Source organism: Amphibalanus amphitrite, unplaced genomic scaffold, assembly GCF_019059575.1.
Source record: "Amphibalanus amphitrite isolate SeventyFive unplaced genomic scaffold, NRLGWU_Aamphi_draft 001342F_arrow, whole genome shotgun sequence".
In the NCBI taxonomy this organism is placed as follows: Eukaryota; Metazoa; Arthropoda; class Thecostraca; order Balanomorpha; family Balanidae; genus Amphibalanus; species Amphibalanus amphitrite.
The window spans coordinates 75303-86739 of NW_024882835.1; the positions used below are offsets into that span (position 1 = coordinate 75303).

An 11437-nucleotide genomic window follows, 5' to 3' on the forward strand; every position below is an offset into this window, starting at 1 on the left:
GAAAACTACAACACGTAGTTTCGCTAACTTATTGTGGATGATATACCACGTCTAACTGTATTTGACGATGCTTCAATTATCTATTACCTGCCTAATTTTTAATGATCGCGAATGAACTTGTAAGTAGTGTACGATTACCATTCCATAGCCATGCTGCTATGCCTGGTATCAACTACCTGACTTCGTGAAAAATACCGATTTCCCAACCATTTTCAGTCATTTGATAGATATAGCCATTCAGGTTAGTGAATCTCCCAGGTGGCTGAAGGCCTGGCTACCGCTACACTATGCGTTTTCTGCGTCCGTTTTTTAGGGTTTGCGTTTTTTGCGTAATATCGTTCTAGAAGCAAGTTATAAATGATATAACTTTTATAATAGTTATATACAAAAGTTAATATAACTTATATTAGCCAAAATTTAATACAAAAACTTATTAAAAATGTTATATCATTTTTTTTTTCTAGAAGGATATTACGAAAAACACGCAAACCCCCCAAAAACGCACGAGAAAACGCATAGTGTAGCCAGGCCTTAACAAGACCAAACGAAAAATAAGCATTTAAGTGTTTTTGGTCTTCTTCAATAGTTTGCACGAAACAGCGTGGCAAGTCACCGAATCACGCGACTTCTTGATGTGCCTGAGAACTACGTTTTCATTGCCAGCCGAACATATCGAAGAATGCGTGACTATTATAAGGATCAGCTGCCCGATTTATGGGTAACCAAAACAAAGTTTTTTGCCAATGTAGTATGCATTTATTGAATAAAGGGAAGTTCACAGCGTTAGTAACGCACTTTGCTCGATGAGCAAGACTATACGACAGGAGAATTATTTTAGCTTGTGTGGTAACTTGCGACCAATGTAGTGTGACGTCAGCGTATATAGCTGACGTAAATACTGAGACGGACCCTTCCCGCAGTCAGGAAATGGCATACAAGAGCCTATTCAAATGTATACTAAATTTCTCGTGCCTCAACTGTTCGCACAGAAATATGTAACTGATTGAAATGAGCGTGATCTAATGTATTTGGATGGGTTCTCGCATGCAATTTCCTGGCTGCAGAAAGAGTCTGTTTCAGTTTTAAAAGTGAGAATATCCCTAAGTAAACTACCCACTAGGAAAACCTAGGAATTCCTAGGTAGTTCCACTGAGAAAACTTCCCCTAAGACGGGAGGGACATGGCTGGCGGTACTCGGTTAACACTGGCTGCTGAATCCGCAGTGGCGTCACCGGACCGACCCGCATTTATTTGGTCAGTCCCGTGCACAGTGCACACCTCTTGCGCGCCAATCCATATACACTGCCACTTCTAGTGATATAAGACGTAACCAAAACAAAACAAAACAAAACTTTTACTGTGCTATTTGGCAGATGCTGTCCGGAGCACGGGTTTTTGTCTTATTGGATAGGGACCAGGTTTCCATTTATTTTCAGTGCATTTTTGACGTCGAACAGTAATATGAATAGCACAATCGTGTTCCGGAGCTTAAACTGCATCTGGCAGACACCTTTTTGTTGACAACTATCATTTTTCCAAAGCTGATTTTTTTTACATGAAAGTGACTTGACCTCAGCTAAATTCAGCTGAAAATGACCTCAAATGACTCAGACGCTACTGTTTTTGAGATCTATGAGTAAAATGAACCATAAAACATGTGTTACGTGACCGATACATGATATAAAATTTCCGTGACCTACAGTGACTTGGTCTTGACCTGAAAAAATTGAGGTAACAAGTTTGTTACCCTAAGGGATCTTCGGCACATATCAACGAGTGCGCAAACCGAAAATGAGGCTTATCGAATATGTTAGCCGGCGACCAGAGCCTAAATTGTGAACAAGCCAAAATTCTGATAGTTTTTACTTTGACCTGACCTTTAACGTCATTGATGACCTCGAGGACAATGAAATTAGGTTTCACGTGGCGGTTTGTCCGGGGCTATTAGCCTGTAGCCAGCGTTTGAATTTTGACAGTCAGCCCAGTTGTTTTGGAGATAGGACGGATGGCTCTGTAGACCCCCCTCCCCCGTCAGCAGTGTTATGGAAAATGCCCCAGTCATTAACCCTCGCCCATGAAGGGGGGGGGGGTGCAACCCCCCCCCTGAGGTTTTTCTTAGCTACACGCCGAACCGTTTCAGATAGCCTGCTCAAATTTTCAGTACCCTTTGGGGCATCCTTTGCGCAACTTTTGGTAATTTTTTTTTTGTCAAGGTCATGTCAGGTCACGGAGTTATGACGTCATAAAGGGAACAACCTCCGGCCAGATTTACGCTAAATTGGAGATTGCTTCACATTGGTATAAATGCCGACTGACCTGACACACTGATGGATTGTTTTAGAATCACAACTGGCTGATTTGACATTGGCACAATGTCCGTTGACATTTTGAAGGTTACTAAAGGTCAAGGTAAGGTCAGTGACCTCGGTTGACCTGTAATGGCTTCTTGCACTTGTATGCCTTTTCGGGGTTTACTTACCTGGTTTACTTACCTGGTTGGTTCCCTTCACCAAGTAAACAGTCACAGGAAGGAGTGGCAAGGAAAAGAAAGGAACCCATATCGGGTATTTTGATGCCCTGAATTCGAATTTGCTATCCATTTCAGGCATCGTCGGTTGTTTCTTGTAGTTCATTTTGGGTCAGGGTCAGGTCAGTGACGTCACACGCCTGACGTGACCCAATGCACAAATGACCTTGCAGACTTCCGATGCTCCCAACGCATCATTTTTAGAGTTATGACATCGAAATATACACCAAACGACAGAGAATTGATCAAGGATCACGATAGTGAAGGTTTTAAGTCGATATCGCTTACCGTTTTGCCGCAATCGGCGCGGAAATCTGAAAAAGTTAGATTTTTCCGAAAATTTGACCTTTGACCGGTCATAAGTAGGTCAAATGTTGACCTAGGACCAAAAAATATACCACCAATCGCGAGATCTCGTTGAGAGCAATCCGTTGGTCTTTTCCGCTAAGCTCTACGACGCTCCGTTTTCAAACGCCAGGGGGGGTCGCACCAACCCCCCCCCCCCTCTGCATGGGCGAAGGTGGCAAAACACCGTTTACGGGCGAGGGTTAACCCGCGCCCTGGTGGGGTCTGTTTATAACGCGACGTGGCGGAGGGGGGGCTATTTTTTGCCCCGTCCCCTCATATATCCAAAACTACTGGACGGATACACAAAATTCAAACGGCGTTCGAAAGCCCTGTCAAACATGTCAAGGGAAATCAAATTTCATTGACCTGAAGGTCACCGATGACGTCACAGGTCAGGTCAAAAATAAAATGTTTTGGCGTTCACTGGTCCTCTGGGGAATGCGCTATAACATCGAGTAAAACGCATTTTATCGAAAATCAGCAATAGGGCGTCAGTTGCCTAGTACGTAGTTGCTTTTGAGGTCACTGATTATACCAGGTCAGGTCAGATCAGAGGTCAGGTCACCAAGGGTCAGCACATGAACCTTATTTTACTAGGGCTGAGCAATGCATGTTTTATTGCCAATTTTTCATTTCAAACACAATAGTGTTGGCTATAAGACCATCAGGAACGGTTTAGGTCACTTCCCAGTGGAGTTTAGAGGCCAGTTTTACCAACAGATAAATAGCCGTCTGCCGGAATTTTTTGCCAAAAGACCGCATCACATACGGAGCGTACCCGCAATGGACATGTAGGCGGATAGGGCTTTACCGTATGCGCTCTGTAACCCTAACTAAAGACACTCAGGGCGACGGCAGCTCTTTATCTGACACATGGAAAATTTGAGCCTATGGCACGGTACGTCATTCCAACCGGTAGGGGTAAACTCCACACAGTACTCATCACCAGTTAAGTTACTCGGCTCCCCAGGCCACCACCAGGCTGTGGACACCGGTACGATCCCGACCAGACCGTCGGTCCCCACCCAGACGCCTTCAACCAGCTGCACGCCGAGCCAGGCATAAGCGTTAGCTGCAGCAGCTGACAGGTCGGTGACGCACTGGTTCTCAGCCTCGGTCCGGGGCACGGCCAGGTGGGCGCCCAACGCCGCGCAGGCCGCCTGACCCTCAGCGAAGGTTGTCTTTTGACTCAGGAAGGACAGACAGCGGCCGGCACAGCGGCTGAAGCCGGCCGGACAGGCGCACCAGTCAGTCGTGTTTCCTGAGAAAGTGAACAATTTTAGTTAATGTATGTTGACTTCTAGTGGTTTGATAACTCTATCGCGAAAATGTCATTGACTGAAACGCTATGAAACTCTCACTGAAAACCGTTTTCGATTTGCTAATATTCACGCTGAAACTGAATGAAATAATATAAAATGAAACCCTCGCTAAAGTTCTCTGAAAACTCACACTGAGAGGAGACGCTGAAACATATGTGCTATAATTAGTGCTATAAATTATGTGCTATTATTACAGAGTTACGTCCATCCAAGCTCTCAATGCATCTTAATAAAAGTTATTTCTACAGATTCATTGAAAACTTTCACTGAAACCCACCGAAACTCATCGTAACAAAAAAAATATTTCACTGCAACTTAACAAAACTTTTCAAACTAAAACAAAACTTACAAATGTCCAACCAAATCTAACTTAAAATCACTGAATCTCACTTCAACTCACTGCAACTGTCTGAAACTCTCTTAGACTCACCGGGACAGCCATCAAAGTCCTGACGCTGGAAACCAGACACTGGGACGGCCACATCCGGCACTGGAGTGGCACAGTTGGGACAGGCTGGCCGGCGACTTAAGTTGAAGAGATAGCAAAGGCCTTCGTGGTACGTGAAGCTACCGCACGCCCACAGTTTTTGGCTTGTGCAGAAGCCCGCGCAGGTCCTACGGGAGGCCTGTGCAACTGTGATGTCGGGAGGGAGGATGGATGTGTTGGTGCTGCGATGGTACAAAAAGGCAGCGCCGTGAGCGGAAAGAACGCCAACCAGCAGTGACAGAGACAGGACCGCACTGGGGGCCGCCATGGCGGAGTGACGCGCAGTGGGACGGCCTCGTGCCGCTGAAGAGGGAACAGCGAGTGAGCAGTGGTTGGTTCAGACGGGCTCAGAAACGCCGCACCTGCGCCGCGCAATGTCTCCAGGGCGCCGTTAATGTTTGCGCCATGAAACGTTAGAAACTCGATCAATAAGCAGTGCGTCCACTTTCTGTCATATAATATTCATGTAATTACGGAGCGAGCGAAGCGAGCGTAGTCTCCTTAGATTAACGGAAATTGCTGAGTATGAGCGGCCGGCCGGCCGGCCGTGCGGGCGCTTTTGCGAGGCTTATATCTCAGCAACCACTTGACCGATTTGCATGCGGTAATCTTTGTAGGGTAGCTTCATTCCTTCTACCAAGTATTGGACTATTCCCGATGCATGTGGGTGACCCCTTATGCACGTGCCACGTGCAAAACGAAGAGGTGTCAGTTTTGTACATAATTGTTGCAATATCTCGGTAACTACTTGGCCGATTGCGCTGAAAGTTGGCATGTAGGTAGGCACCCACTAGGCACTGAATATCCATGTGCCAGAGTTGGGGTGCTGCTGCACGTGCGCACGTGCAGGGGTCAGGGGACGTTTCCAGATCTCGAGAACGGCTGGGCCGATGGCGCTCAAATTTGGTACACAGTTAGGGACCAGTTAGTAGGGTGCCGTGCACAAGTCAATTGGGGCCTATTTTGCACGTGTGCACGTGCATGGTGCCGCTTCCAGATCTCGAGAACGGCTGGGCCGATTGTGCTCAAATTTGGCACATCGCTAGAGACCGGTTCGGTTAGTAAGGTGCCATGCACAAGACAGTTGAAGGTACCCCCTCGAAATTTCGCACGTGCAAGGCCCACCCTCTCGCTCGCTCCATTAGTCGCCCCAAAAGGCGTTATACTGGTTAGGTACTAATATCGCAAGAATCTGGGTTCAAAGTCAAATATACTAAAATTCCAAAAAGGCTATCACCACATGTCTGTTTTAAAGACCGTGGAAGCACAGGTGGATATGTAGATGTTCATACTTTGCATATGCAAGACGACATGTGAAAACGTATGTTCACCCAGTTTGATGCCTAAAGACTACATAAGCACGTGTAGGTATAATGTGTACCTATTGTACAGCCAAAAGCGGATGGATAAACTGGCCTCAGCAGGAATCCTGGGACGATTTCCCTGTGGACCTATGGCCCATTTCAAGGCTTGATTTTAAGCATGGCGCTTATCGCGGTATATGCAAGTGGGACGGGCAGGCGATGCCTATTATACAGCTATTATAAGTTACGTAATCCGTAGGTACTCATTAGTCCAGGGCTGCAGAGTCGATGCATGTTTGGGTGACTCCGACTCCGACTCCGACTCCAGCTCCGATTATGGCGTTTTCGATTAAGTCCATGTAGTCCAAGTCCATGATAGTAAAGTTTATGGCAGCCAGACGTTTTTCTTTGCCTGAAACGATTCTTTGCCCGATCCAAGGCCTTGCATTGTAACTATGCTTCATAAATGCCATGCAGAATAAAAAGCAGGTTTCGGCGAATATGCCATCTTCTGTTTTTTTTTTTTCGCTAAAACCTTCGCCAGTCGGGGCCGTTTTTCATAACGCGGACGTCATTAGGAGGGGGTACGACCCCCTGGCGATTGGCTTCTATGGCTTTTAGAAACGCCAAAGTTACAGGGTAGGTGGGCCCCAAGGAAATATACCTACACTTTGAATCACTTTGAAACTTTCGGGGATGGATTAGGGTAGCAGCATGGATGAGATAACACCATGGCATGGATGAGTATTATTTCATCCATGGTAACAGCATGTAAAAATTTATATTTCGGATTTCTTACATCTCGGACCTAAGGCCAGGTCAATTTTGCGACTTCTCCATTAGGTATATGTAAGTCAATGGGGGAAAATTCAAATGCGCCTCTTTTGGACAAATACCGTTCTAAACCCTCTCAAACATCAGTTCACAGGTAAACATGACCCACTGAATCGTAAAATTGCACCTGTGACCCCTCTGTGTGCCCCTGAGGTCATCTCAGGTCATGAAAGGTCTTTAGCAGTTTTTTTTTATTTTAACTTATGATAGAGACGTGCTAGAGCGGTGAAAACACGTCGATGTGCTCAGCTCGACGATATGGATCGACTGATCGATCCGTATCGTCGAGCAACACGCAACATGAATTTTTCCGGTCAGGTCATGACCTTGACCTGAGGTCAAATTTTCAAAATGACCTTTCAAGACGATAGTATAGTTCATTTGACGCGTCTTGACGAGGTGAACACGATGCTGGTAAAAGTAATGTCGTGGCTCTCCTGAGGCAAAAGTTATTACCAAAAGACATTGTTCGTGAAAAGGGGCTATTTTTAGGGGTTTTGCACTCCGGAGGCTAAACCGTTGATCTGAGGTCAAATCTGAGGACACGATTGCGAAAGAACGTTAAAAGCACTATCGAATGCGCTTTCCGCGGCGCTGTAGCTCAATTGCTTCCCGACCAAGCTGTCGAGTGTTTCATATTAATTGTTGAAATCGATCAAATTTGACCTTTGATGACCTCTGGTGACCTGATCTTTGACCTGACCTTAAAATGAGCAATGTGTTTTCTTTCTTATTTTTGACGCTCTTTCGATTGCCGCTGGCGCTTACCGCGTGTCGCTACGTGGCCCAGGAGCCGAGTTAGACGGGGAGGGGCGTGAAAACGCCCCCCCCCCCTCCCAGCACTTGGCGTCAAGTTCAGGCCACCAGCACGGTGCGGGTTGCATGTGTATAGTATAACTGCAAAGTATATTATAAAATGCGTAGTATCCGTAAAGTAGATTATGGTATAAAGTACAGGATGTGCACATATCCTGCTAGCATTCTTTCGGGGGATATAACTCAAGGTGACTCAGGCCAGTCTTTAACTAGTTATTTTCAAACGTTATTCAGTTGAATGAGACTGATCATAATTCGGTGTGCAAAAATGTCCAGGGATTGCATGGTCCAAATGCGGCCAACTGGCCGCAGATAGGGTATATTCAAATAGGCCAGGGTTCATAATGTCCTGGGCACGATGTGTCCAGTGTTCGAAATGGTCAGGGTTCATAATGTCCAGGGCACGAAGTGTCCAGTGTTCGAAATGGCCAGGGTTCATAATGTCCAGGGCACGATGTGTCTAGTGCTCAAAATGGCCAGTGCCTTGCATGGGCCAGAGTTCATAATGTCCAGGGATTACATAGTCACTGAAAGTGACGTCATTATGTAAAAAACACGGAACCAGCTCAATGCAAAGCAGTGCAGTGCCGAAGGCAATGCCTTCGGAAGAGGCTGGACGGTCATGCAGCGCACAGACATCAGACCGCGCAAAGAACTTCTACCGCAGCTGGAGCGACTACAAGACAGGCTTCGGAGAACTGACTGGGGAGTTCTGGTAGGGACTTGAACACGTCTGGCACTTGACTTCCGTTTCAGATCGGCAGTACATACTGAGAGTGGACCTCGACGCGTTCGATGGTGACCAAGCTTTCGCCGTTTACACCAGCTTCAGCGTCTCTTCAGAGTCGGACGGATACAGGCTCAGTGTATCCAACTACTCAGGAAACGCCGGTAATAGTCTGTCTCCAAAGCAGTGTTAAACACAGGTTTTCCACCCACGACCGGGACCAAGATGGCTGGCAGGACAGCTGTGCCCAAGAGTATCAAGGTGCCTGGTGGTGCTACGTCTGTGGCTTTGTCAATATCGATGGACAATATTTGGGTGCCGATGGGGGCTCGAACACCAGCGGAATATGGTGGGGTGCGTGGAAACGGAAAGGACTGAAATCACTAAAAAAAAGTCGGAAATGAAGATCAGACCGGAATAGTTAAAACAACTTGCGGATCCAGGGGAGGGGCATTTGGGGCAACTCCCTCCTCCCCCCCCCCCCCTGCAGCGCCCGAAATCAACAAAAATGTGCGGGTGTTCACGAATAAAACGAAAACTAAAGAACATTTATTAGTAAAGTATTTTTCTAAACTGCTGAGCAGTGCGTAAAGAATCAAAATTTGACGAGTTTTTGGAATTTGAGAACTTTTTTGGGGATATCCCCTCGGCCCTCATCAGCGCTCAAGACCGCCTTTCTGAATTCGCCAGTGCGGAATATCACCGGCTGGTGGTAGAGTGTTTATTTCTTTGCGTGCACTATTCAATGGATTTGTTTAAACCTTGGTAGGGAGTAGGCGTTACGTAACTATCGGCCCGCCTGCCCGTCTAGTTTGCATGTAGGTACTGCGATAAGCGTCATGCTAAAAGACAAGCCTTCAAAGGGGCCATAAGTCTTCAAAGGGAAATGGTTCCAGGCTTCCTGCTGAGGCCAGTTTATCCATCCGCTTCTGGCTGTCCAATGCACATTTTACACATGCTTATGTAGTATTTAAGCACCAAAATGGGGTGAACACACATTTTCACATGTCGTATTCCATGTGCTAAGTATGAACATCTACATATCCCCCTGTGCTTCTAGGTCTTTAAAACAGACATGTGGTGATAGCCGTTTGAAATTTTGGTACCTATATTTCACTTTGGACCCAGATTCTTGCGATATTAGTACCTAATTACATGAATATTATATGACACAAAGTGGACACACCGCTTATTGATCAAGTCTCTAATGTTTCATGGCGCAAACATTAACGGCGCCCTGGATGCATTGCACGGTGCAAATGCAGCGTTTCTGAGCCCGACTGAACCAACCACCGCTCACTCGCTGTTCCCTCTTCAGCGGCACGAGACCGTCCCACTGCGCGTCGCTCCGCCATGGCGGCCCCCAGTGCGGTCCTGTCTCTGTTACTGCTGATTGGCGTTCTTTCCGCTCAAGGCGCTGCCTTTTTGTACCACCGCAGCACCAACACATCCATCCTCCCTCCCGACATCACAGTTGCACAGGCCTCCCGTAGGACCTGCGCGGCCTTCTGCACAAGCAAAAAACTGTGGGCGTGCGGTAGCTTCACGTACCACGAAGGCCTTTGCTATCTCTTCAACTTAAGTCGCCGGCCAGCCTGTCCCAACTGCGCCACTCCAGTGCCGGATGTGGCTGTCCAGGTATCTGGTTTCCAGCGCCAGGACTTTGATGGATGTCCCGGTGAGTCTAAGAGAGTTTCAGAGAGTTGCGGTGAGTTGAAGTGAGATTCAGTGATTTTTATTGAGATTTGGTTGGACATTTTTAAGTTTTGTTTTAGTTTGATGAGTTTTGTTAATGCAGTGAAATATGGTATTTTTTTTTAGTTACAATGAGTTTCCGTGGGTTTCAGTGAAAGTTTTCAATGAATCTGTAGAAATAACTTTTAATAGCCGTTTTCACGACGGGCTATTCGGCGAGTGCACCTAATTTGACCAAATCTGCACCTAATCTCTTTTACAGCAAATATCTTTACTTTATGAATTTATTTTCAGTGTTTTAATCGATGATGCTCTTCTCTGATAATATGACAAAGCATGCATATAAGCAATTAGTACAACCCTAGCTGATAGCTACTAAGAGACACACTGAACCTAAGTTTGACCAAATCTGCACCTAATCTGCACCAGATGTGCACCAAATGTGTGCCAGATGGCCGTCGTGAAAACGGCTATTAAGATGCATTGAGATCTTTGATGGACGTAACTGTAATAGCACATAATTTATAGCACTAATCATATCACATAGTTTCAGCGTCTCCTCTCAGTGTGAGTTTTCAGAGAACTTTAGCGAGGGTTTCGTTTTATATTATTTCATTCAGTTTCAGCGTGAATATTAGCAAACAGAAAACGGTTTTCCGTGAGAGTTTCATAGAGTTTCAGTTAATTATATTTTCGCGATAGAGTTATCAAACAACTACAAATCAACATACGTTTACTAAAATTTCTCACGTTCTCAGGAAACACGACTGACTCGTGCGCCTGTCCGGCCGGCTTCAGCCGCTGCGCCGGCCGCTGTCTGTCCATCCTGAGTCAAAAGACAACCTTCGCTGAGGGTCAGGCGGCCTGCGCGGCGTTGGGCGCCCACCTGGCCGTGCCCCGTACCGAGACTGAGCACCAGTGTATGGTAGACATGTCAGCTGCAGGCCAGGCTTGGCTCGGCGTGAACAAGATTGAAGGCGTCTGGGTGGGGACCGACGGTCTGGTCGGGACCCTGCCGGTGTCCACAGCCTGGTGGATGCCTGGGGAGCCGAGTAGTAGCGGTGGACATGAGGACTGTGTGGAAATTACCTCAGACGGGTGGAATGACGTGCCTTGCTTTTGGAACAGACTTTCCATGTGTCAGATGAAGAGCTGCCGTCGTCCCGAGTGTCCTTAGCGACGGTCAGGTAGAACAGTCTTAAAGTGACCCTCCCACCTTCAAAAAAGTTAATGAATTGGCATAAAAGTGATTACGATGGTTCGGAAAGAGCAAAAACAAATGGCTACCAAATTTCACCGAAATATATTAATTGGTTTTCAAGATATTACACTTTAAATTTTGTTTACTTGTTGGGACCTCCGCTGTTCCTGTGACGT

General features: G+C 46.5%; 1 protein-coding gene across 1 annotated transcript; it reads right to left on the reverse strand.

Annotated features, from left to right (window-relative positions):
• Positions 1-1362: 1362 nt before the first annotated feature.
• Positions 1363-10885, reverse strand: LOC122372300. The gene is made up of 5 exons (XM_043349350.1): positions 10811-10885; positions 4940-4987; positions 4628-4652; positions 3888-4136; positions 1363-1376 (listed from the first exon to the last, which is right to left on the reverse strand). The coding sequence occupies exons 1-5, from the start codon at positions 10883-10885 to the stop codon at positions 1363-1365; spliced, it is 411 nt and encodes a 136-aa protein (XP_043205285.1).
• Positions 10886-11437: the final 552 nt, after the last annotated feature.